Genomic DNA, 27,351 nt, shown 5'->3' with positions numbered 1-27,351 from the left:
GCAGGGCGCGGGGCAGGGGCTGCCTCCCCCAGGCCCCCCGCGCGCCTCCCGCCGCCCTCGGCCGCCCCGCTCCGCGCTGCTCTTCCCTGACGGCCCCGGGGAATCGGCCACGGCCGGGGGAGAACTTGCATCTCGCAGGAACTGGTTCTGGGGGGTGTTTGGGGGGGCATGGGAATAGGGAGCTCAGCATCTCCATCCCATGTGCTGCTCATCTTTCGGGAAGAGCCGGCAATCCCGAATTCCGAGTTCCCCGTCCCGTTGGCTGCACTTTTCCAAGTTATTGTTGGTAAATGGTGGGGAACTGTCCGTCAGCAGCCCCGGGAACCGCACGTGGGACAAAGGCAGCCGCTGGAGTGTGGTGGCTGCTGTGAATAGAGGGAGGGAAGGCAATTAGCTGCCGTGTTGTTGGGGCTTTTTACTTGTCAAACTGGAGCCTCGTTGCTTTTGTTATTGCCGTGTAAAGGGAAATCGTGGGGTTTTGTTTTGGTATTAAGGGCCTTAGAGGTTGCTGGCTGACACTGCACACGCGAAGGCCAGAGCAGCGCAGGGAGAGGACCAGGGACAGGGCTCCGGCGGACAGAGACTGCACAGATTTTCCTCCGTTTACTTCTTCTGCTCCTCTTCTTTTTTTTTTCCCTGGGGCCTGGGTACCAGTTTGTGTTTCGTTGTCATTTGTTATATTTTGTTTAGCCCGTAGCCCCCGCAGATTAAACTGCCACTTAAAAGGCAAACTTGGATGAACTCAAGGTCTGCCCTCTTGAAACAGTTTTATTTTTACCCCTATATTTATTTGGTCCTGTTGTTTCATTCTTTGGGGGCGAGGGGGGAGAGAACTCGTTGGTGTGATCACCCAGATGTGCGTGGGGAAGACAAGTGTTTGCAACTGGTCTCCTTCAGTGCCTCGTCTGCAGCAGCATCTGTCCCACATGGCGATCGCTCCCTGTGCGTGCAGCATCCATCAGTGTTGACAAATTTGCTTAGAAAGTGAGGAGGGGAACAACGCAGCCACCTTTTCCAAATTGTTTCCCTTTAAACCATCCTTTTTGGCTTTTTACCTTGTTGCAGGGTAACTACTTTATAACTTTGAGGGAAAGGATAAAAAGGAGATGAGAGATTGACTCTTGGCAAACTCGGATGCCCGTGATAGTCAGCTCAGATTTCGGAAGTGGGCATCCTGTAGTGCTCATAGGCAAGAGCAAGGCACAGGGCAGAAGGCTTTACCCTTGCTCAGTTCAGCAATGCTCTCAGGTGCCTCTGTTAATTCTCATTTAGGAGCAGCTTGGGAAAATACAGTAACCAGGGCACCATATCTCAAAGTTCCTCTTGCATCCCTGTTGCAGTAGGTCGGTGTTTTACAGAAATATTAAATACTAAACGAAAAGGGAGGAGGGGGAGAGAACAGAGCTAATGGTAAAGGTCTGCCAAATGTCACCTCAGTGTTACAATGACAAGAAAATACACTTTCCTTACAGCTCTCCCCCTAAGAAATTTGTTTTGAAGGATTTGACAATCTTGCAGATAAAGTGACTGCTTGCTACACTTAACTGATCATGCTCCCTCACGGCCGGCCGGCGTTTCCTTGCTGTACTTAGTAATACCTGCGCAACCTGGCTTGGAGTAGCATTGTCATTGATTTCCAAAGTAACTGCTTTTTAGCTCTTGTGAACAGACATACCTGCGTGGGGGGGGCGGGGGGGGGTAGGGGGGGGAGAAAGTCTTTTCCCCACTCCCTGGAAGGATGATGGTAAAGTGCTATATTGGAAAAGACAGGAGGCTTCTCTAAATTTTGATAACTGCAGCCGACAATTTAGAAATAAGACACTTCTCACAGCCAACATGACAGTGGATTTTGAGCATTCAGAAAACACCAGGCCAAAAAACTGGAGACATCTTGATCTTTTAAGACAGCTTTTCCAGTACTTTAAGTGAAGGGGGGGAGCGGGGAAAGAAAAAGAGAGAGAAAAGCTGCAAGGAAAATAATACAAAGCCAGCACAATTGGCATCTAGACAGTAAAGAAAAAAAGTTTTTGAGGTTAACAGAAGGAAAGACAAAGCTGTTATGTACCCGAGGGATGCAATTTTAGTGGGAATGGAAGATTTGAGTGGTAAAGGAGGAGCGCTTGCCTCTGGGTTCTCTCTCTTCCAGCAGTTCGGCTGCTGGCATCTCAATTTGAATTGCTGGGTGAGTAGCACTTTCTGCGTGCGCGCTTTCCGTCTTGACCATTGAACTTCTGATGTGACTTCTCTCCCTCTCCTCCTCTCTCCCTCTCCTTCCCTTTCTTCCTGTGTGGAATCAAAAAAAAAAAATGGGGAGGGGTGGGGGGGAGCGTGAGAAACCAAGCAAGCATCTCCAGCTGTGACCTTTGTTAGCTACATTGTTTTTATTTATTTATTTTATGGTAATCGTCTTTTCTAGTAGGGGGAAGCGCGACTTTTCGATGCCACTGAATTTGACGGCAGTGGCGAGGAGCGCGCGGCAGAGCCGCTGTCGCGACACAGTGGCGCAGCAGCGGGACAGTTGTTGCACTCCTCCTCTGCGCCCTTCCCTCCGCCCGGGTTTGGGGTTTGCTTGGGGGGGCGGGAGGGGGGGAAATGGGATTTTGTTTTTTCCTGGTGCATCCAGGGTGGGATCGGGGTGTGTTGGCGGGGCGGTGTTTCAGAGCCTGGTGTGCAGCAGGTTTCGGGGGCTGATTCCTGGCTGCTGAACAATGGTTAGCAGCGAGGGAGAAGTGTGAGCGCGTGTAGGGCTGTGTTACATCTGCAGTCAGGCACTCACACAGTGACCATGACATCACTAGCTTTTCTTCTCTTTTTTTCCTTTGGGGCGGAGGGGGCCACTTCAAAGCTTTCTTCAGTTCAGTACGATATTTCCTAAACTCTGAAACCATGAAGGTAAAAATGTTTGGGTTTTGGGGTTTTTTTTTCTTAAAGGAAGAAAAGTTGGTTTGTAGCAGGGCACATATGTTACATTTAAGGGGGTTTGGAGATGGAATGGTTTAACTCTTCTCATACACGAAACGAGATTTTTTGTTTTAATTATTAAAAATCCTACATAGTACTATTTATTGGGTGCTTTTGATCCTGTGTTTGGTTGACAGTTAAATTTTCTGAGTTCTTCAGAAAGCTCAGCTGTAGTGTGAAAGGGGAAAATTTTAGGGACACTGCATAATAATTATTTTACCCAGGGATAAAGGAGTATGAAAAATCAGATTGAATGCTGATAAATATGAGGTAACACATGTTTTAATACAGTGGTTCTGTGTTTGCTGTCAGAAGTCCATGAGGCTTTCTTTCTCCTATTATTATATATTGCAGAAAGTAAAGCTACCCCTCAGCCTGTTTTGTGTATTACCCTTATTTGCCCACAGAAAATAGAAACTTATTGGAGAATTCTACAATGCATCACATTTTCACTGTTGGTTTTGTGGAAGTCTTGAGTTTCTGCTGTTTCCTTTTCTAACTCTGCCAGACTTGCTTGCAGAGTGACTTTATCCAGGAGGAGGATTTCTATAATTTCAGTACTTTGTGGTACCTTTGCCTGATTAGCTTACTTGATTTATTTGCCTTTTCTTATATAAAGCAAGGGATAAAATTCTGTAGATTTTGTCTAAAATAATTAATCTAAATGGACAGTTATTTAAATGTTTCTTCTTTCACTGCGTGTTGTTGCATATGCAGGTTTTACAAGACTGGTGGTGAGATCTCACAAACATTATACCTTTAGAGAATTTTTTTTTACTGGGACTTGGGGCAAAAGGCCTGACAGCACTGTGTAAATGTGCCTGTTACTTTTCTTCTGAAATACTTGCAAGGTGTTTCAGTTGTGATGTGCATTTAACATAACGTTTTTACAGAAGCTTTTTTGAATTTATGCAAGAAATAATTGGTCTGGATTTACTTAATTGCATCAGTTAATTGTGCAGCATGTAATGTTTTTAGCATATAAAAAATGAAAACAGTTTTTAGAGCCTTGTTATTTGTTAAAGAATTTAATATGCATTTGCTGCATGTGTTGCATATCGGTGTTGAGCACAGTCCGCTGTGAATGCTGCATTTTAAAAAGCTGTTCTGAAAACTTGCCATCATATCTTAAGGCATGTATGTGCATGGTAGTTTTTTAATAATGCTGTTATTACTGAAATTGCCAAGTACAAGAAGGCGTAGGCATACATGCTAATTTTCATTCATTTCTTGTAGTTTTTTAACAGCCCCACATTTAAGTTCTTGCTATAGACAGAAATCACAGATACCCTAATAAAAATCAGGAGCTGTTTCTCCTACAGTATATATGTCTGTCTAGTGCTGAAATAAATGGTTTATAAGCAAGAATTAAAGCTGTTTATAATGAAGCATTTCAGAGGCTGTTGGACAGTAAATCAAATTGCATGACTAGGTATTCACATAAAAGCATGGAGCAAGGTCTGTCGGGGCAATTATAAGCACTACTTTGCTTATGTTTGCTTTTTCTCTGCTTCTCATCTTCTCTTAATTTTTGTGCTTGTATTATTGCTTTGTGCCTCTCCCCTTCCTACCCTATTTGTGTTCAGGACCATTTCCCAAAGACCTGCTTTGGTTTCACCCATCTCTATGCTTAGTGGTTGTGCATCCAGCACACCTTGTACTGGTATGGCTTAGCAAAAAAGTGTTTTTCAGTTTTAATGTAATATATGCTGAGTGTTTTTGCTTTTTTGCCTTGTTAGAATGAATGAAGGCTTGCCTGCTCTGCAGAGATGGTATCTGTCTAATAATTAAAATTAACTAAAGTCTGCAGAGAAAGCACCGAGTATTTGTCACATTGGGGAAGAAACTGCCTCTCCTTTTGTAATAGCAGAAATAAATATGGGTGCTTTATTACCTGAAACTGGAAGGGACTGAGCACTACCCTGTCCTATTGGTATGGGAAAGTCCACCTGTTGATCAAATAATCTCTAATGTCGATACTCAGTGTAAGGCTTGCCTGGATGCATGCAGGCCACAGTTCTGGGCTATAGATGATGTAACTGCTGTGTGAATTCATATGCTGAGGTGAGGCAGAGCAGGTGAGCAGAGTGCTTTCTCTTTCTCAGTGAAGCCTTAAGAGAATAAATAAGGTAAAATCTATCTGCTGTAAATGTAATTCCAGTGTTGCTGAAGGATCTCAAATTATAGACTTGTGTAGCAGGTGCTTGTTTGGGTCTGACGTGACATTGGAGTAACACCACGTTGTCCAAGACTACAGCACTTAACTTGTATTTAAAACCCCAAATTTCTTTCTTTTGCTAAAAAAAAAAAAAAAAACAAACCAAAAACAAAACCCCACTCCAAATACCATAGCAATAATCTTACAGCCCACAACAGCTTTGAAAGCAGAGCGTGAGCACACTTAATAATGTTTTACTACTAGTGTGTTTTATCCTCCTGCATCGGAACTAACAGGCGGTAATTAGATAGCTAAACCCCAGTCCTTCCCCTTGTACACTAGAGGATTTGGCGTATGCTAATTGTCACCAGATCATTTCACATAATTGCCTTTCGGCGAAATTAAGTGGAAATTTCCTGAACATCTTAAATCCTCATTTCCCCACCCCCTCCCCTCAGTACCTTCGCACCCTGACAGGAAGGATGTGGAAAAATGTCAAGCACGGTGGCTTAGCTCTCCAATATTCAGGGGACACTTCATCTAAGTTAAAGGGGGGAAAAAACCAAAATTATTCTTTTCATGAATGAATTGCTGGACACTTAGGGGCAGGAAGCTGATTTAGTGGTTTTGTCTGAGAGACTGCTAATAGACCATGGGGTTTTATTGAAAGCCAGCAGTTCTTGCAGGAGCAGGTAGGCACTCGGTGGCCTGGGAAGTGGTCAGGGGGGGAAGGGGAAGAAACAGAAGGCTGCAAAAGTGTGTTTGTGTGTGTGTCCCCATTTATTTTATTTTATTTTATTTTATTTTATTTTATTTTATTTTATTTTATTTTATTTTTATATTAAGGATAGCGCAGAGGGGCTTGTTGCAGGGGTTTCGGGGTTATTTTTTAAGGCTCTGCCTGGGGAGGGCATTGTCCCAGCACATGGTTGTCAGTGCTCCTGTCATCATTTGTGTGAAAGAAGAAAATGAGCCTTTTTCTAGCAGGGTGAGTTGTGATTATCAATGGAGGCCTTGTCTCCTGCTACAATGGGCAGTTAGCTTAGGGCAGGACCTTAGGCAGGAATCAGCTACATTAAACTGAGAAAGGGCTCAGGCCACTGTATCAGCCATAAAGGAGCAAGGGGAAGTAGTTTTCAGGAATGCTTAGTCAGGTGTGAAAGCATCCTTAAAAAAATAAACTGTGACTTCACAAGCTGTACAGGGCTGGGTGAAATTAAATCTTTGATATTTTTCAGGAAATGCTTCATCACTCGTGTTGAATTTTTATGCTTGGGAAGGGGATGAGTACCAAGTTACATATAGCTGGTGGGTTTAGTTGGCTTTAGCTTCTCAGTTAACCTAAATGGTGTGCATTTTCCCTGGTGTAGTTTGGGGTGCCACCCAGAGTGGCTACTGATGTGGGTGATCCCCAGACCTGTAGTGGTGCTTACAGATGCTCTGCTTTGGGTGGTGGTGACTCTGCTGGAAGTGGAAAAGTATTTCAATATTTGCAGCAATATTTTGGGATTTGCCTTTATTTGCGATTTAATTTCCTGATTTGTGTGGGGTGTCAGGGTGGTGAGGGGGTGTAAGGATGTCATTCCTAAGAAGAATCAGGGAGAGATCAGCCTCTAGGAAAAAAAGAAACTCCTTTTATAAGTATCTTTGGAACTGCAGAGCAGTTCAGGAGCATCTGATAGCATTTCGCTGGCCACAGTCAGCAAAACTGCAAAAGCATCAGCAGGAAAATACAGAGAAACACATTTTTAATGTGAACTGGTATTGAATGGTACTCCTTGCTAAGCCCGGGGAGCAACTCCAGGAGGGCCTACTAATTCAAGACCACTGTCGACCTGCATCCACCCTGGAGGAGGGGAAGAGGCTGACAAACCCTCTTCTGTGCTGCTTTTGTTTTATTGTATTGTACTGGCTCATAAAAGCACTTTCAGGGCCCATCTTTCTTCAGCAGAAAAGGAGAGCAGTGGGGAAGAGGAGGACATGGCAAAAAGACAGGCGGAGCTCTAGCTCCATTTGTTTTCAGTGTCTCTTGATTAATAGGTTTTAAGGAGGATGGAGAGCTCTCATTCCTCTGATCGTGGAGGAAGGGGCCAGGGCTCTGGGCTCTGGGTGTGAGCACCTGCTCAGTCCCTCCTGGTCACGGGTGGTGGAGGGGTGCCCGGTGGGCTGCAGCACCTCCCAGGGCTTGAAGGACATTTCAAAGGCCACCCAGGCCAGGGAAAGGGCTGCAGCTACATGGGCTATGCTGGCAGCTACTGGAGTTTCAGGCTGGGTTGGTGCAGGAGCCTCCCCTGCCCTCGGGATGCATGGAAAGGGGTCAGAGGCCAGAGGCTTTGGCCGCTGCCATGCTGACATGGCATGATGGCTTGTTTTCAGCCTGGGTGGCTTTTGTGCAGACCTGCCTTTACTAACCCCACATTATCCTGGTGAGGACATCCTCTGGTGTCTCTGGCATGTTTTTTTTTCTGACTCGGAGTTGATATGATACTGTGGTTTTATTGCCAAAGCCAAACAAGCCATGAATTTGCAAGCAGAAATTGCCGTCGTAAACTCTTCCTGTTTAGAGGTTGGTTTCTCTTTGTGTGCTCAACAATACAATGTTTCATCTTATGCAAGTCCTATGTTGCTTTCAGAGACTTAGGAACTATTGATTTATACAGCATGTATTAACTTCTTCAATAAATGGGGAGTATTCATCAGTGGGGTGTATTAAATTGGACTGTATACGCATAGAAGCATCTTTCATCCTGTTAATGAAATGTCCTTACCATGCAACAAAGACTAATACACAGCAATTTATACACACAATCCCCTGCAGTTTAAATCTGAAGTTCAGATAGGTTTTTTTGTTCCCTAAAGGCACCTATCAGAACTTAGTCTAAATGGATCTCAGTACTCCTTTCAAACATTTATCAGTCCAAAATTTGTTGTGGTTTTGGTGCGGGAATTTTTTTTGTTCTAGAGCTCCATTATTGTTTAAACTGATCTGTGTTTAAGCACTCCCAGAAGCATTTCAAATTCATATAGAGAGGTTTAGTAGTAGAGCCCCTATGGGGACAGTTTCTTCTGGTTGCTTCAGGCAGCAGTTACCAAGAAAAGCAAACTTCTCTTGCCTTTTTGCAATTCTTTACCATGCCCTGTAACCTAGCATATGAGACCTCAGCTTTCAATGGAGAGGGGTGATTTATCAGCAGAGGGCTTGGTACTTCTTAGGTGTTGGGATTTCTCTCTGGAAATCTCCACTTGTTCCAGTCCTGTCAGCACATGCCCTGATGCTGATCTGTGTGTACCAGTGCAGCTCCCCTTCCCATGCCTGACAGAGCCATAAATGGAGCTCTTCAACTTGCCAGAGAAACGCCTGCATCTCACAGTGGCTCTTAGCTTAAAAGTGCCCTTGATAAAGTGCTCACAAATGTATATTGGAGAACGTTGCCTTTTGCAGGGGGATGTCTAAAGTCATCTAATGGCTGTCTCCTATTGATGGCTTCTGTGGTTTACCTTTCATTGCCAGTGGATGGGGTTAGGACCACACTTGTAACTCAGGCAGAGCTCCCATTGACTTCAAAGGAAGATGCATCTGCAGGATTAATCCTGCTCTTTCCCAGATTGTCCTTTATTTTTCTTTTCCAAGGAAGCTTAGTTAACTTCAGGAATGATACTTTTAAAGAGCAGCTTGTTTAGCATATTATGCATGTTTAGCTTGGCTTGCAAATTGTGTGTGCTGTTCTGAGGGGAGTTATGGTCCCTTTCCCCAGTGTGTGCTAAACAGTGCAAAACAGAATGGAAACCTGTCCCTGGGTAGTGGTACAGAGGCAGACTGACTCTCTGGGAAGTGGATCACACTCCTCTGTTCCAGAGAGCATGTTTTTGAGCATGTATATGACAGTTTCTCCCTTTCCTCTGGCACATTCTCCCCCCACCTCTGCCCCAGCATCATCAGTGTCACAAGAGAATCCTACCCTTGCACCTGTATATGAGTGCATGGTAGTAACCCAAACAAAAATTACTTACCAGGGGAAAAATTTACAGACTTAAGATTCAAGCTCTTAATTGTTGATTTTTATTTGTTTTTCCTTTTGCTTTTTATTTATCTCTGAAACATGTTAAGTGAAATACATGATAATTTAGCAGTTGTTCTGTTTTGTGGAGATATTGTGGGCGGTCTTGGTATATCAAAGCAAAGAGTGGTGGTTTCCCACAGTTGACATGTAACCCCCTATGGTACATCTGGCTCTGGTGATGGAGCCATGTCAATCTAGCTTTCCTCTCACATGTTGTTTCTTGTTTGTCAGCTTAAGTCTGACCCTCTAATGTTATTCTACTTATTTTTTTAGCTAACCAGCTCCAGTTTCTGTGAAAATAAGCTCTCTGTGAAAGACAGCACTTAATGTCTGTCAGGGTCTGGGTGAGGTTTACAATGATGTGCAGATAGAGCTGGGAGGGCACAAAGCTACAGCATGTATTAACTTCTTCAATAAATGGGCCCACATTGTGGGTCACTGAACAGCAGGAGTTCACACAATTCTTGGCCAGAAAAAATAGCTCTTATTGGAAATGATCATTTTTGTGAACCTCATCAACTGGTCATTTGGCTTGTAATGTCATGTGTTGTTGAGCAGATGCCTGCTACTTTGTATGGTGTGAAATATAATTTGTTAGATGAAACCCTTACCAAAGCCTTCAGTTACTTTCACTGCTTGGGTTGGTTCACTTGAAAGAGAACAGATTTTGGGTTAGAGCATCTCCTTTGGCTTTTTGAACTTGGAGAGCCAAATTCTCATATCTCCTCCTGATGTGAAACCATTATGGATCCGTGTGGCCAAAAGTTGTCCTAGGCTGTTCAGCTGGCAGATCTGACCCACGGCCCAGCCAGCACAACCTGCTGCTAATCATAGCATTGGCTGTTGTGACCACGTTCTTTCCTGCGTGGTGGCCACTTGACAGGGGAGTCCCCTGTGCCAAGTGCTTGGTGGTGGAGAGGAATCATCCCATGTAAGGGTGCAGAAAGAGATGAACATGGTGAAGAACACAGGAGAACTTGTGGGAAGCACAGGTGCAGCCCTTGTCTGGCTTCTTTTGGATGCACAATTTTTCCTGCAGTTGTCAAAGCAGTGAGCCCAAATTGCCACTTATGGCAGGGGCTGGGGCTGGGGGAGCCAAAGGGGCTTCATTTAGCCAAAGCATGGTGGAGTGACTTCTTGTTCATTCAGGGAAGACAGATGTTTCTCTTCTTCCTTGCTCCCAGTTTGTCTTCCCTCTTCCTTCCCCGCAGTCTACAAGCTCATTCCCAAAGAATAACTGAATTATTTTTGAAATGCTTTTAAGGGAAGCTCAGAGCATTGGAAGCCAGATCAGATGATAGCAATAGCTTGTCTAAGGTGGCACGGTGAGGGCGTGTGTGTGTGTTTGGGGGTGCTGGGGAGTGAGCAGTGGGCTCGGAGCTGTGCTGGAGCAGGAGGGTGAGCAGGAGAGTGCTGGCAGACCCTGAACAGCAGCGGCGCTATCGTGGCCACCATGGTATCACTACTTTATTTTAATGTGATTCCTTTTACTTGATGTTAATGCAAGTTGTTCCTTACTTAAAGTAATAAAAGGAAATGAAGACACATTCTAAAATGAAACCTGACTCTAATCCATTCATCATCTAATACCAGCCTCTTTATCTTTGCTGGTACCTAATCTGGTTAAATGTCCCTGTTGTAGGATTTTAGTGAAAATCCTCTATGGGGAATAGGGTTTTTTGCAATTGGATTACTCGCAGTAAATGGTCCAGCGGTTCAGCTGGTTTCAGCTTAATTTTTTCTTTGTGATCTTGTAAGGGTAAGTTACAGTTCAGTCTGCCTTTTTCTTTCATTCATTCACTCCTTTTTAATTTTTTTTTTAAATTGTTGTTGAGAAAAATATTTTTTTTCCCCCAGAGCTAGGAATGTGATGGGGAAAATCTCATGATATCTACGTGATTATTCCCCCTACAAGAGTGTTAATTTCAATGGCTTTATCTGGGGGGTTTTGCCATTATTTATATAGCTGAATATTTTAGTAGCCTAATTAATCAGTATCCAGTTTCCATTTATTAGCGCTCTCTGATGAATTGATAATTAATCAGCTCTTCTAAAATATATATATAAAATATGCAGGTGATCGCTTGTCAGCTTAATGCTTGCTGATGAAGGGAATACTCCAGCACTACAAAGGCTTTTTATCTGGAGTATTTGCAATGAGCAGTAAAATGCAGAACTGAGAGTGAGGACAGGAAGGGGAGAGGAAAAGACCTACAGGTCATTGAGCATTTGGGTCTCTTGCTAATTAAATGGGGGGCTCTCTCAGCCCCTCACTGAGAAGTCTGCCTGCATCTTGGAGGTGAAGCACAAGATTATAAAAGAAAAAGGAAAAATTTTAAAGAATTGCTGTTGCTCCATACAGGAGCATGACAGGTCAAAAAGATTAAAGAACCTCAACAGCAGGGAAAGTGTGTGAGGAGGTTTTAAGCAAGAGGGTGGGAAAACTGCAAGGGTGACGCCAAGAAGGAATCTGGAAAAGTCTGAGGATCACATTGAAATCCTGGCTACTCAGATTTTTTGTGTGTTGTACCTCATGCTGTAGTGGGGGGATGCCCAGCACTGCTCTAACAGTGTCAACCTTTTTCTCTTGACAGTCTAACAAAGTGCCAGTTGTGCAGCACCCACACCATGTACACCCTCTTACGCCGCTTATCACATACAGCAATGAGCACTTCACACCAGGAAACCCTCCTCCACACTTACCAGCTGACGTAGACCCCAAAACAGGTAGGTGGGAAGTATTTTGGGGTTTCTTTTGGGAGGGAGTGGGTGAATCTTCCCTTTTTGCACATTAGGGGAGAGGAGTGCGGGAGAATGGATTTCCCATGCTGGAGCACCAAAGGGGGCATGTAAAATGTCAAAGCCAGACAAAATACTTTCTTTTTAAGCCAATTAGACTTCAGAAGGAAACCTACTGGGTGAATTTTCATAGAGCTTCTGCAGGGTGACACCAGAGTTGCATGTGTGGGGTCGCTTGCAGGTGTGTTTCTTTGCAAGCATGATACCCCACCTGGTAGTTCAATCTACCAGTGCTTGGTTTGCATGCACGACCCAGAGAATTAAACATGTACATTCTGTGATCTGCACTTACAAAATTGCAGCTGGAATTTTAAAGGTGGTGGGTCATGACCGGTTTCAAAATGAATCTCTTTTAATTCCCCAAATCCCATTGTTTCTGTGTCAGGAGTTCAGCCATTTTTCTTCTATAATGTTGAATTTTCATCCACTGTAACTAAGCTCCAGCTTTACACTTGCAATTCTTTTCCCCAATGTAAGTCTACCCAACTCTAAGTTCAGCCTGAAGGGCACTCTGCTTGAATATAGAGCACCACGTAAAATCCTGACTAGATTTATTGGTGTTACAGAGTAGAATTTACATGTTATTCTAACTTTTTAAGAGTCCCTTTTTAACCTGAGGTCCCAAAGAAGTCAAACAGTGTCAATCTTCTTTCTCCAGGCTGTGCCGAGTTCCTAGTGACAGTGGTTTTTGGTTTTGTTAATCCAAACCCCATTTAGTTAATTGTGAAGTTCATCAGAAACAGAATTCATGTCAAAGGAGTCACTCTGTGTCAGCCCTAACTTATGCAGATAATTTATCTAAACTCCAGCCCTTGAATGAGACTGTGCATTAGCTAGTTGTCACTCGATATGCTTCAACTGGGGCCCCCTTTTAATTGTGCTTAATGCTGACTTCACATGGCTTGAAAGGAATCCATCTCACCATCCCTGGATATTGCAAGTGAATGGCATAGTCAACCTCTCATTTAAATAATGGCAGTACAGGGAATAGCTTTTAAATGGTTATCGTAAAACATATGATTAACGTCTGTAGACTGTTTACTTTTCTTCTGTGAACATTCTTTCAAGTGTGCAAATAGCTCACTGGATGGTTAAAGCCCAGTTAATCTGTTTGGGTTTTGTAATGGAGAAAAAGCAATGTCTGCTTGAAAATGTCACACAAGGAGATTTAATTTAGAGATTAAAAGCTTCCCAAGTGACTTAAAAAGTAGTTTTTAGCCCTGAATACAGTACCCCTTCTTTTTAATGCTCTCTGTTTTAATTTTGTTTCTGCTGTGTAATTGTGCCCTGGCTTGTTAATTGAAAGACCCAGCTTTGTAACCCTTACTCCTCTGAGTAATTCCTATTTGCTCTTAAGGTAAGGAGCCTTAATATTTAAGGCTTGGATCTGGAGCTGGTTTCTGCTTTCTGGGTAGGAACTGTACCTCAGTACAGAGAGGATGGGTGGGCTCTCTGTCCTCCCCTGCACACCTTCAACATCTGCCCCTGGTTTTACCAAGCATTTCCAGGGGTCCTCACCTCCACTCCTGGTTTCAGAAAAGTTTTCCTAGGTTTGCTCAAAAGCAAACATCGTTTGCAATTTTAATGACTTTTAAACTTGTTCTGGAGATTACTTTGGAATAATGCCATGTTATTGAGTACCTAGTCACCACATGGGTAGGGCCTGGGGTCTTTTGGCTGACTTTGAAACTAAAATAACCATGAAGCTGTTGCAGGGTCCATCTTTGTGTTGAGCATTTAAGAGAAAATCTAGTACAGCATCACATCAAAATTGTTTCTGAGACTGCTAAATTCTAAGTAACAAAAATAATTATCTCTGGCTGGAGAGGTGACTGAGGGAGTGAATAACATCATTTTTTCTTGTTTAAAAAATGAGAATGTGAAAAAGCCTTTGAAAACCCTAAGTGAAGTCACAAATACTGTAATAAAAGTAATTTGATAGAAATTTAGAAACGTGCATTTTTTCTTTATATGTCATTTATTTCCATATTTCAATACTGATGGTGCTTTATGTTCCTCTTCTATAGGAATTCCAAGGCCTCCACATCCTCCAGATATATCTCCTTATTATCCATTATCACCAGGCACTGTAGGACAAATCCCCCATCCGCTAGGATGGTTAGTACCACAGTAAGGAGTTCCATTTTTTTAATTTCTTTTTTTCTTTTTCTAATATGTAAAATTTATGTAAAAATATGTTTGTGTGTGTGTATGTATGTGTGTGCACTGGGATGAGTTTGTTTGCCAACTGCTACTTCACTGTGTTGTGAATTTACCCACCTCATGGAGGTTAATTAAAATATATGCCAGGTCATGTGGTCATAAACAAACCTGAGCAGTTGGACACAGCTTTACATGTCATCCTAACCAGCTGACAGCTCATGAAGCATGAATTTTTAAACCCTTCTGCAGAAATGTCCTTTTCTTGTTATTGCCCTTACACTGCACTGCATGAGTTTTTCTCAGATTTGGTTTTCTGGGGACTCAGGGTGGTTCTCACAGACCCTTGGTTTTTTTGTTTTTACTAGGGCCATCCTCACTACAAATTTGCAATTTTAAGTTTCATTTGCCTTGTCTGTTGAAAACCCTTTTGTTTTTCTTATGAAACAGTAGAGCTTTACATCGGCCATGAGTAGCATTCCTAGTTGAGATGTGGCTGGGCAGTTGGCAATTGGCATCTAAGGAATGGAATTTTAAACAAGAAAAAGGAATTAGTTTACTTTAAAACTGGTTAAGAAAAAAGAAGTGGAAAGTTAGTTTGGGGTTTGGATTCATTTTCAACTCCTGAGATCCCACTTGCACAGCCTTGCTGGGTATGAGGCTCCCAGCAGTAATCAAGTCCTTATTTTCTTTTATTTATGTTGCCATCTCTCAATAGGTTTATAATATACTTAAGCACTGCCTAAGTATTTTGTATAGTATATTTGATTTAAATGTTTATAAAATCCATTTGTATTGCTGGATACAACAGTTCTCTGCATGATAAATCAAGACTTTACCCAGTTTTTCTCACGTAACAGGCCTCCTCTGTTTTGGGGTGATCATATTTTCTTATAGAAATGAATTGCCCAAAGTTCAAAATAGTTTGCTCCTGCTTGAGGTTGTTTGGCCAACTCTGCTAAAATACCTCTCCACAAGTTCCTCCGTGAGGAACTGGAGTTGATACCCCACAGGAGAGCAGGGCAGGGCAGGAGGTCACTGCATATCCCCAGGTCTTGGGCGAGGAGAGGTGGTGGCATCAGAGGCCTTGGAGACCTTTCTCAAGCACAAAAGTGTTGATGCAGGAGAGGTGGAGCTTCTGGCCATTTTGCAGGCTGTCCTTCCTTGTGGTGGTCATGCAGCTATTTTGGATAGAGGTTCCCCCACCCTGAGGGTGAAGCATGTCCATCACCTCTCTGCTGAATGTTGCTTCTCCAAAAGAGCACATCATAAGCAGAAGTAAAACCCAAAGCATTGCTCCCTGAAATCTGAAATTCCTCCTGTTTGTGGTGATTTACCTTTTCCAAAGGACACCCTGAACAATTGTAGACTGCATGTGAGCTCCTTAGCTCAAATTTGCACAGCAGCAGCCTCAACGTTTCAAACAAATACACTCAGCCAGTGCCAAAAGTCAGTGACATGAAAGACATGAGAGTGAAGGGAAGAAACTCTTCACTGTCCCTGACCTGTACCCCATTGCTCATGTGTGTGTCTGTATTGTGCAGACACAGGTTTGTCCTCCTTGCACCTCATGCCATGGCTGCCAAAGCACATGAATGATGCCACGTGTGGCCAGTTTCACCAGACAGGTGCTAATGGCCACCTCTGTCTCTGGACAGCTCTGCCATGCCCACTGCTTCAGAACAAGTCAACACCATGGTGCGCTTAGAGCCTACCCACAGCTCTTACAGCTTCTCCCAGTGGTTTTTGTTGAGAGGTGACACCATCACATTGGCTTTTGCTCTAGGAGAGTAGCATGGCCAGCTTCACAGAAGTAACCCAAGTTTTTAATTTCCCCTCTCCTTGCCACTTGCACTTCACCATCAACTTCCCAACCCATCTGTCCTCCACTGCCCTGCATGTTTCTTGCATAGTACCCGCTCCAAAAGCATCCTGCCCAGTCAGATGATGTATTTGAAGGACAGATGAAACGAGCTAGCCAGCACAGACAAACCTCCATCAGAAAAAGTTGTGTGTCTTTCATGAGGATGCTGTTTTGCATGTTGCTGTATTTTTTAATTATTGTAATGAGGTGTGATTGTCTATTGGTTACCCACAATACTTCTTGGGGACTCTCCCCCGGTAACTCTTGTCAACACTTGTTAATCTGACAAAAGGCTACAAATTAAGCTCTGTTAATTTAATGTTTTCTCACCGAGATCTAAATACCGAAAGAGGCCCAAAGCGCAACTGAAGTCCTTTGATTCACTGTACTTTATTTTGGTATAAATTTACATTCATTATTGTTTTCCTTTGGATGTGTAGCCCTCAATTAGTGTGATGGCTCCATTAAAGCAAGCGAGACTTCGCCTTTAATTATTACAACAAAACACCTAGTTTCAGCTTGGGGAGAGGGTCTCTATTGACATAAGCAGAGGTTATAAAATTTAATTAGCCATTCCTATCAGATTTATGGCATTCAAATTGTTCTGTGTTTCTTTCCTTTGATCCTTGCTGTACAATCCCCAAGATTTTTGTTCTGATCAAATGAGAATAAAGCTTACTGTGCAGAGAGAAGTTTTTTGTTGTTCTTTTTTTTTTTTTTTAAGCCCTTTTTTCCTTTCTCTCATTCTCTCTCTCCCTTCCTTTTTGCCAGGCAAGGTCAGCCAGTGTACCCAATCACGACAGGGGGTTTCCGCCACCCCTACCCAACAGCTCTGACCGTCAATGCTTCCATGTCAAGGTGAGTTCAAATACTGAGGTCCTAAATCAAGAGCAAATGTAGCTCCTCCTCCCACTCTCTGTAGGAGAGCATTTCATCTAGCCAGCAGATTCCTGAAAGCACTTCAGTTAAACATCCATCCTTAGCTTTTTGGTGGGGTGGAGGAAAGGGCGAGGGCTACCTTCCCATGTGAGGAGAAGGTGGTGTCCTAAAGCTGTCATTGGGCCTCAAGCATTTGCCTTAGAGGCAGAGGTGGAGGAGTGAGAAGCCACCTTTAAAAGCCAAACTAAATGAAAGAGCTGGGAGAGTGTAATGTTGAAAAAGCAGGGATGAGAAGTCGTGATAGCCTTTGCTTTCTCGGTGGCCACCAGCCAGAGCAGCACTGAGTGCACAGGAGGGAGGCTCAGGAGGGAGGAGGACTGCTCTTCAGCAGGGTTGGGAGGAAGGTTATTGTGCTGTTTTCCCCTCCCAAAGCTCCAAACACTAATAGTCAACATAAAAGGGCCTGCCTGACCCTCAAAAGCTTTAGAAGTATATATTTCTCCCCCTCCCTACCTCCAATTAATTCCATCTAATTTTCCAGGGGCTGCTAGTTTTATTTACAAACTGGTTGGCAGCACTATGTTTAAGTAATCAGTAATTGCTCCTAATGATAGTTTTATTTTCTGTTCATCTGATTTTCAGCCTGGTTAATTAAATCGGTGGAAGTTTAGACTTTCCTGATGGGCTGAAACAGCTAATCCATTTTGATGATGGCACATAATTAAATTAGCATGCATTACATAGCAAGGTTCCACATCTCTTCTCTGCTCTGTCCCTTCCTCTCCATCTCTGCAGTTTAATATGTGAGCACTGGTGCATAGATGATCTAAGGAGGAAAAGACTGGTGAGGGCTGGGGGGAAGCACACCTCATTGAGAAGTGGAAATCAGTACCTAGGGCTTGTGAATGAATGGGTGGGAAAACAGTGTGATGTGTGCTTTAGATAAGTAAACAAAAACCTAAAAATTTAAATTAAAATGCTGGTCCAGCAAATAGATAACTGGAAAATCAACTTTAAAAAAAAAAAAGGGTAGTCCCAGAACAGAAAAAAATACTAGGCTGGGGAGAGAGCTGCAAATTTAAACAATGGTTCCCTCCCCCTATTTAATCTTTTTTAATATCTATAAAAGACTTGCAGGCATGGTGTGAGGCAAAGTAGAGCTTGATTTAGTTTAATTATTATTAGAGAGGCTAGTCATTTGAGGGAGGGGGGAGATGTGGAAGCAGGGGGGGCTATATTCCCAAGATAGACTTTATGAAAGGTATCTAGTTAAAAAGAGTACACAGCAAATTAAATACATTATTGTGGTAATGGGACGACAGAAGTAGAGGTCTATTATACTTATGGCAGTTATAGGAAATGTAGGCTCCTTGCCCTGTTCTAGCACATCCTTTGATATTCATTCCATTCAGCAGCAGGGCCAGGACTTCTCAGAATTAAGTGATGGGTCATTATACTTTAAACACCATGGAGAAGCCTAGATTGGCAATTAAACAGCACTTGCTGACACTCGCTTGTGCCACCCTGTGACCCCCTTTAGATTGAGTTGTTGGAGCTCGGGGCCCTCAGCCTGCTAAATTGGTAGCAGGCACTTCTCCTGACGAGGGCTGGCTCTGAAATCTGCCGGCTTCAAAGGGAGCAAGATCATGTATAAACCATAATGTGGGTGCACCGTGGCTCAAAAAATAAGGCAGGAATAGATGAAATGTTACAAGTGCAAGGGGAAAATGAGAGAATAATGACAAATCTAATGCAACTCAAAGCAGAATTGTTGCACAGAAAAATGCATCCCACTGCTTGTGCATAAAATCAAGGCAGGCAGATGACATCCAGTTAACAGAAACATGTCAACAGTGAAGTAAAGTGAGAGTGAGTAAGAGAGAAGCCCCTGAGACAGCCAGGAACAAAAAATTAGTTGTCCTTAACAAGTTAAGACTCATCATTATATTCTGGCTTGGAGCCATAAAAGGAGACAGTAGTATATAATGAGCTGCTTAGAATTTTTAGGCTGTTTATTGCAATTCATGGAATACTTGTCTAGAGAAAAAAAATCTGGTGAATGTCTTAGGCGAAGGTGAGGGGTGTGCACATACACAGGGAGCCTTTCTTTTTGTCTCTGACAGAAGCCCGTACGTGCGCACGTGCTCGGGCACACGTGCAGGGGGATGAATTGATTTTAGGTGTTTACCCTTTGTTTCAGCCCAGAAACTTCTCCTCTGGTTTCCCCTAGATGGGAACACGCTCTGTGCTCTCATATGTGGTTTCATGTATGTTTTCCTGTGTCAGCCTGGGCTCAGCAGGGGGACAGCCCTTGCCCAGGTGTCTGGTGTGGTCAGGAGATTGGTGCCCATGCTGGCCTCCAGACGTGCTGGCCCTGGGCAACTGCCCTGCAGGGCCCTGCTGCAAGCCCCTGCTGCAAATCTTGCATTTGCTGTGCTGGCTGGGCCCCAGCACTGAAGTCAGCACAGATCTCAAACCTCACCCCTCCATCCACAATTTTCCAGAGCCTGCCTTCAGAAATAGTTCCCATCTTTGCCAGCATTATGGTGTAGATCTTTGGGGCCTGTAGTGCTTCCCAACCTTTAGTTCCCTAAGCTTAGAAATTGCTGTTTATTAGTTTAAGTGTGCTTATGAATAGTTTATAAAAGGTTAATGGGTGACTTAGAGTGATTTTTCATAAATGGTTTAGACTGTTAAGGTAGTGTCTTTAACCAGTTACAACTCTTAGTTGTTGCATGTAGCCTTGCCACACTCAGGTTGTATGCCTGTAGTATGCCTGTAAGACTTCTTGATCCCTCATTACCCCTCTGCAATATGCCTTTAGGGTAAAAGGAGACAGGGCTAACTGAGTGATGGGCAAACAGTGGACCCACTATGAAAAAAACAACTGCTGTGAGAGGAAATCAGGAAATAATTTAGCAGAATTACACCAGACAAACACTGCAGAGCAGTTAAGTGGTGGCAGTGGAAAATACCTTCTGTAATTGAAATTTCAGGGGAAATTCACTTTTGCTGAATGTAATTACTGAAGTTGGAGCGTAGCCAGGAAGTTAAAAATTAACACCCTTCCCCTGCTCATATTGCCACTTGAGTGGCTGTCTGCGTGGAAATGAGCAGGCACTCAGATCTTGGGGTGAACCCTCATCCCACCAATGGAAGTCCATGGGATTGTGGGAGCAATTTTGGGTTCTGGAGCATGTTTTTATAGCCCTAATATATAGGAAGGGGTGTGTAAGTCCAATAGGCAGCCTTGTGAATTGGACAGATTCAGTATGAAAAAGTGAATGGTCATTGGTAATGAACACAGCACTTCCTCATGGAAACTGCAACCCTGAAAATAACCACTGAGCTGCAGCTGCCTGTTGATGAAGGCTGCTGTCTCTGGAGGTTAGAGCCCAGTGAGTAAAATATCCCAGCTGAGGTCAGTGGAGGCTTTGCCATCCTTCAGGCTTTCACACAATGTGGGCATGCTGTGCTCTGCACTTAGATTTTCTCCCTGCTGGTACATGCCCACTGCACTTCACGCTGAGCCCTCATGTCAGACCAGCAGAGTTCTTCCTGCCTGCTCTCTGAAGGAAGGCTTTTCATCTCCATCTTCATCCTTCATTGTCCCTTTGTCTCTTGCCTAGCCAGCCCCAGCAGCATAGTCCTCTCTGAAACACTGGGTCTTGCCTAGGACAGTCCCTTGATAGGATGTGCCTCAACCTTTTATCACTGTGCTTAGACTGTGTTCAGCAAGGTCAGTTTTTTACCACTGTTTTTATTTTTGATCATGTTTGTTAGTTATTTTTTAAAAAAATCCAGCTCATACTGCCAGTTTTTATTTGCACTGTACCATGTCTGGAGGTCCCAGGTGCTTTGTGAACAAATTTTAGATATGTCCAATCAAAATACATACACGTGGAAGTAGAGAAAGAACAGAAAAAAGTAATACAAAGGCCCAGTTTGTATCTTGCTGATGGTAAGCAGTTCTGTGGCAGAACTGGGACAAGGATGCCAGTCTCCTTTGCAGCCTCGACATTGTCTTCTGTTCTGACCTGCCATGAACCAAAGCATATCCTCAAATGTGTGCTTCTCTCCCAGCTACTTTTGTCAGAGAGTGGGAAGGCACTTGGACAACCCACTTGGCGATTTGTGTCCGTGAGTCTTTAGCAGAAGTAGGAATGACCATTTTGCTGCCCATTCTCCTCTTCCCTTGCCATCCCACCTTCCTGCCTCCCTTCTCTCCGTGCCTTTGTTCATGAAGAACTGCAATTCTCTACAACTTGAACAATTTCACATTCTCCCTGTGAGTCCTTGCTCTTCCCACCACTGCCTTCAAAGACAAAATAGTTCTGTCTAATCACCCTGAGTACTACCAGCTGATAGACAAAAGATCCTCAGAGCTTGTAGTGGACAGTGCTCTTGTTCATGAAAGTACTTCTGTGTCATCTTGTGAGTGCAGAGAATGTCTAGGCAATCACAGGGGATGGGATTGTTAAGCTTGGTATTGGAATTTATCCGAGGGGAGAGAAAAAGATAACTCCACTATATTTCTGATGCTTATACACGATGATATCCATGCTATATCACCCCACTTTAAATCCTTTGTATAGGAAAAAATTGTTGTATATTGATGATAGAAGAAATAATTATTTATCCCATTGAGTGTTCCATAATCTTGGGTTATTTTAGTTGGATCAGATTGTTCAAAATCTGGGATAAGAGTGGGGATTTGCAGTGAGAAAAGCCCTTGCCAGATCACTTTAATTTTGGCATTTTGAGGAAAGCTACTTCTGAAACATAATTTTAGGCTAGAACCCATTCCTTGGAAACTTGTTGACTTCAGTGGGGGAAGGCAGTCAGTCATGCTGTGCTTTCTTTATTTACTGCAAAGCCTTTCTGAGATTGTTGAGAAACAATGATATAAGTCAATCCTGCTTTTGAGAATTTTGTTCATTTTTGTTCATTGAGAATTTTGTTAATTTATTTTATATTTCATAAAATATAAAAAGTCTGAACGATTGTGCCATGTTTGTGCTGTGATCCCGACAAAGCAATTAGATTCATGCAGAAGGATTGCATATCCCTCTGAATCCACTTGCAGGACTGGGATCTGTCCATGTATATGACCATAAACCATAAAGCTGACAACATTTTTTTCTCTTTAGAAAGGCTAGATTGTTAAAGCCTTTCTAGGTTACTTTAATGGATCAAAAATTCCACAATCTTCCACCTTCTGTTAAAGCAGTATGGCTCAGAGATTTATTAGACACAAATAAATATTTTCTTTTGCTCCATCAACAAAATGTAGCTAATGAGACGTCTATAAGTATTATCAAAAATGCATCTAGAATGTGTTGGCATTAATATTTTATTTTGCTGTCAATATAGAATAAAAGATGTCATCCTAAATTCACAACATGATTCAAAACTATAAAAATTGATTCCTTGGCTGCCACACATAATTTCTCAGCAAAGAAATGGACTGGTGGATTTTGTTTCAGGTAGCTGAAATTCCACCTTCATGCAAGTTCATCCAGTTGAATTCGCCTTTTGTTAATGTTAAAAATCATGATGTCTCGTGTCAGTAATGATAATGAAGGGGAAGATTGGCTTTAATGACATTAGAAGAGTCATTATGTTTAATTTATTGCTAATTAATGCTGCCAGCTTTCATATGCTTTGTCTAGCTGTCATGTGCTTGTTATATGCCAGTTGGTTTTTTTTTTTTTTTTTTTAAATGTGTGTACACATCCCTCCCCATTCATTCATTTTTATTCTGACAATTTACACAGCTTTCTCTCCTCTAGGTTTCCTCCACACATGGTCCCGCCACACCATAGTTTACACACAACTGGAATTCCTCATCCGGCCATAGTCACACCAACAGTCAAACAGGAATCTTCCCAGAGCGACGTCGGCTCACTCCACAGCTCGTAAGTTGTTGCTTCCCCTGTCTTCTCTTTGGGATACTCAAAGCATGTGTGGCTTGTAAAAAGGCTTGGGTTTGTGATGTTTTTGCTGTGAAATGTCATAGGCAAGTAGTTACTAATTTCACCTGTTTCAACAAGGAAGTGGAATTTTCTTGATTGAGATTCAAGTTTCTTGACCAGTTTCTCTATTACTCAGTGTCTAGTTAGAAGCCTTGAGATAACAGATGCACCACTAAGTATAAATGGCTTCTTCAAAGCTGCAGAGGGCTGGTATCAAGTTTAGGTTTGAACTGATGAGAGCCCACTGATAAAGAGGTGTAATTATTTCCTCTACTGTGATGCTCAAGCTCTCCCTCTGAGCCCATTTTTCTGGAGCCCATGTCCTTCCAAGATCCTTGTAGGGGCTCAGAGGGTACTTGGTGATGTTGCATAAACATGAAGTGAGTTTTCTTATACTGGTTTTAAGACTGTTGCCATACAGCAGCCAGGGTGAAGGGTCTAGAGAACCTTCTGGTCCTCTTCCTAGAGATTAATGCTAGAGAAATTGAGGGGATTAATTTAATAAACTCACAAGGGGTTCTCACTGTGAGGTCTCTGTCTGTTCTATCTTTGCTCTTCAGAAAACATCAGGACTCCAAAAAAGAAGAAGAGAAAAAGAAGCCACACATAAAGAAACCTCTTAATGCATTTATGTTGTATATGAAGGAAATGAGAGCAAAAGTTGTAGCAGAATGCACATTGAAAGAGAGCGCAGCCATCAACCAAATCCTCGGTCGAAGGGTAGGTAACAAGGGACAGGCACAAGCAGGGCCTGAAACTTGGTTGGATTCACACTTTCTGAATCACTGTGTTTTCCTGCCATTGTGAAAATGAATAGGGGAATTGCTAAACCAAAGGCCTTGATTTGTTTTTTTTAGTTTTCTCAGGCACTTCTTGCCAGTGGGGTCATTCATGGGGAAGAGGAGGAATTGATTAATAGTGGTGTTATTTCAGTATCATTTCCATGACTGGTTGATGAAAAAATCTTAAGATTTTTATTTTGGCCTAAGATAGGCAGAAAAGTAAATGGGAAATGAAAAACCTTTGAGTACAGTACCAGTATTAGCACCTGTGAGAGCTAGAAGAGGAGAGGAAGTGACAGTGGGGGAGACACCTCCAAAGCTGGAACTGAGTTCTGGCTCAGAATGAGTGGTTCAGCTTCTGGACCATCTCCCCTGCTGTCTGTTTTTGTTTAGATTTCTTAATTCTCCTCTCTCAACAGGAGACAAAGGGGTTGAGTGCATGTAAATGATTAGTTGTGGTTCAGTTGATTTAACTGCAGTTATAATCTAGAGCTGTAAATAAAATACGAATGTCAGCATGCCAATGCCAGATCATCTGTTTTTATCTCTTTTTTTATGAAAATCGATTCTAACTGTAGCTATATGTATAAATAACACACTTTGCTGTTAACATGCTTAAAAAACCCCCAACCACTAGTGCTTTTTATTTTGTCTTTTTTGTCTTTTCTCCACCCCAGTGGCACGCGTTATCCAGAGAAGAGCAAGCGAAATACTATGAACTAGCAAGGAAGGAGCGACAGCTTCACATGCAGCTGTACCCGGGCTGGTCTGCACGGGATAACTATGTAGGTTCCTATTTAGGTAGAAACTTGTAGTAGTAGAGCTTGTAGAAATGTCTGTGTGACTTGCTGAGCTACAGCCACACATTGCACACAAGCACTGCGTGGAAAGTCTCGGGACCCCAATCTGGTAACAACAACAGGCGCTTCCCTCGGAGATACTGAAACTATTGGGGGGTAATTCCCACTTGGATGAAGCTCCCTGGCTGGGACTAGTATGGGGTTTGAATTTGAGGATAACAGTAGAGCTCTGTGAAAAAAGTCTTCCCTTCACTTTTACCAGCATCTGGAAATGCTGTTTGGCTTGCTGGTCATTTTGAATTTCATTTTTTAAAATGAAATTTAAAATGCCCCTTGTATGCTCTTCTCCTTTCCACCAAAAGAGATAAATAGTTAGTGTCTTGTGCTTATGTGTGTGAGAGTGTAGTGGAAAGTGGAAGAATGACTTATCCTAGCTTCAGAGAAGGACTGGCAAAACCAAAAGCGTTGTATTTTTGAAAGTCTTACTCTCAAGTGGGGTTAAATTAATAATTTCACACTCTGTAGTTGTGTATTTTGTTTATGTTTTCTTTTTCATTCCCATATTACCTATTTTTTCCCCCTACTCCTCTAATTTTTTAAAAAGTATATTGGGATTCATGATCAATTAATGGATTATTTAAAATTGATTCCTCCTTCTACTTTTCAGAAAGCCTGTTTTTGAGCTAAAAGTGCTAGTATTTTTTGTCTGTTAAAAAGCATAAGGGCAGCTTTATAACCCCTAGTACTAAATAGCTCCTTCCATGAAGGGTAAGCAGTGCAGATGGTAATAAGTGTTTGCAAGCCTAAGCCCATAAATTCTTGACAGATTTGTGGATTGGTGAGAGCTCTAAACCCTTTTAAATAGGATTATAGCAACATCTTGATTTTTTTTTTTTAAGTTAAATAAAAATCACCTAAAACTCTCAAGGTCTGTAACTCTGTAATAAACCCTGTTCTCTGCCTTCTAGTCACACTTCCCTGCAGATTTGGGGACCAACAGCTCTTAAGATTGATGCCAGTTTTGACTTCACCTTACAGTTTTGCTGAAGTCTGTCTTTTCCATCCTCATCATAATCACTGCCTGTTTTACCATAAATATTCTATTTTACTGTATATGACAGTACTTGCCTCCGTGAATCTGCATTTTTGTATGCATGGGTGGGAGGAAGCCAGTTTAGAGTCTGCAGTGAAGCCAGGAGAAGCAGCAGCAGCTCTTTACACTCTTCTGCCATTTCAGTGGTGAAGAATACACATGCTCACTTATTTAGCAATATGTACTTAAGGACACTTTTTCAAATCCTTCTGTTTTCTTGATCATCTTTTCTTCCCACCGGGCTCAGCTCTCCCTCCTTGGTCATTACAGGTACACCTGCGCATGCTCAATTGTCCTTCCAGTTCAGAATATTCTTAATCCTGTGCTCCTCAGAGGAGACCTTTTTAAGCCTGATGAGGCACAGCTCCTGCTTAGCACATTTTCCTTCCCTTTTCAGCACAGTCTGGCCTGAGGCTGTCAGACCATAGGCTCGAGGTAGTTGCTCAGCACTGTGCAGTATTATCGTCTTGGGTGTTCAAAAGGGAGTCTAGGCTCGACTGAGGTTTCGGGAATGCTCATTCTGCGCAGTGACTGTGCCACCGACAGATGGGCATGTACAAAGCCTCAGTGTTTAGGACCTTTTACTTTTGTCCTCACTGTGTGAACACTGAGAAACCCTTTCTTCTCAAGCTAAAAAGGACAGGATGAGAAAGCCGGTGCTTTCCCAGCGGCTTGATGCTGTACCCCCAGGTGACCTTCAGGGGGAACCTTCCTGCCTGAGGAGAGCGTGGTACCTTTGCATCATCCGCAGGATTTATTTATGTCTCCTCTCCTGGTCCATTCACAGCTCTCCTGAGTGCCCCTCCTCCCTCAGCCGTTTGTAGGGTCTTGAGCCTTTCACACATCTAGCAGGGGAGCGACTTTGGGCTGCTTGAAGTGGTTAAATTGTTAAGCACCTCACATCAGGCTCAGGGATAAGGCCAGCTATAGCCCAAGTCTTCAGAGACAGGAGCAGTGCATTCAGGAAATGCAGCTTTCAGCCTCATGGCTTGTTGGTGTCACAAGGCACGTTGGCTCTTCCTGAGATCTAATGTGACATGTTTAGCAGTGCTGAGTGCTGGACTCAGAAGTATGTAAGGGTCCAGTCACCTCACCCACTGCTTGTTTAGAAAATTAGTACCAAAGAACTCTGCAGACCTATCAAAGCCCATATTGGTTTGGCTCCGGAGAGGGAGCTACCAAAATTGTTAGCAGGTATTATGTGCAGCATAAAAATTTGTGTAGTATGACGACAGAAAATGTTACAACCTGCTCAAGTCTTGGGAGAATAATCTTAGGCAAAGAAAAAATAGTGCCTTCTGCAGAGCACTTGAAAAACTGCTGCCACAGTTATTTCCTTAAATTCATATATTAATTTAGCTACATAGTCTAATATCCTCTTGTAGCCCAGAAATTGCACAAGCAAACCAGATTATTCTTCTCCCTGATGCTTTGAAAAGGGTGTAAACAAGTTGATGTGACATCTGTCCATTCTTTGTTAGGAAGAAAGAGTTTTAAAAGCTTGTGTTGAAAAAGAACAAGAAATTCTTGGTCCTGGCTGACATTCCTGTAGATCAGCTGTTTTTAACAGATTGCTCCCTAATGGCATTACAGTACTTTAATACCTGGCTTGAAGAGCTTGTGAAAGGCAGGTGACTCCTGACCTTTGTTCTGGCTGGCCCTCGAGTGAAGAAGTTATAAGGTCTCAAATTGAAATAGCCCTTGAATTCCCAAATGTACTGAAAAATTAGGCAAATTTGCCACAGATGCAGTTTGTTAATTATGACAGTGGCCTCCTTGAGATTAAATAAAAGTCAGGCTTATGATCTTGAGACAATTG

The 27,351-nt window shown here is 42.8% G+C and overlaps 1 protein-coding gene across 19 annotated transcripts in view; it reads left to right on the top strand.

Moving 5' to 3' along the window:
• Positions 1-27,351, top strand: part of TCF7L2 (transcription factor 7 like 2) — a 172,203-nt gene that overhangs the window by 133,235 nt on the left and 11,617 nt on the right. For 8 of the 19 annotated variants that reach the window (XM_077182862.1, XM_077182860.1, XM_077182856.1 and 5 more), the window contains 6 exons: positions 11,775-11,907; positions 14,007-14,109; positions 16,775-16,861; positions 22,660-22,800; positions 23,418-23,577; positions 24,317-24,424. In XM_077182862.1, coding sequence (XP_077038977.1) covers positions 11,775-11,907; positions 14,007-14,109; positions 16,775-16,861; positions 22,660-22,800; positions 23,418-23,577; positions 24,317-24,424 — 732 coding nt within the window. Of the gene's footprint in view, positions 1-2,059; positions 2,183-11,774; positions 11,908-14,006; positions 14,110-16,774; positions 16,862-22,659; positions 22,801-23,417; positions 23,578-24,316; positions 24,425-27,351 lie in introns of those variants that run through there. The other 11 variants (XM_077182875.1, XM_077182861.1, XM_077182858.1 and 8 more) reach the window with 4 other exon arrangements.

This window comes from Agelaius phoeniceus, chromosome 9 (assembly GCF_051311805.1).
Source record: "Agelaius phoeniceus isolate bAgePho1 chromosome 9, bAgePho1.hap1, whole genome shotgun sequence".
Lineage (NCBI taxonomy): Eukaryota > Metazoa > Chordata > Aves > Passeriformes > Icteridae > Agelaius > Agelaius phoeniceus.
This window is presented reverse-complemented; position numbering and strand designations above follow the sequence as displayed.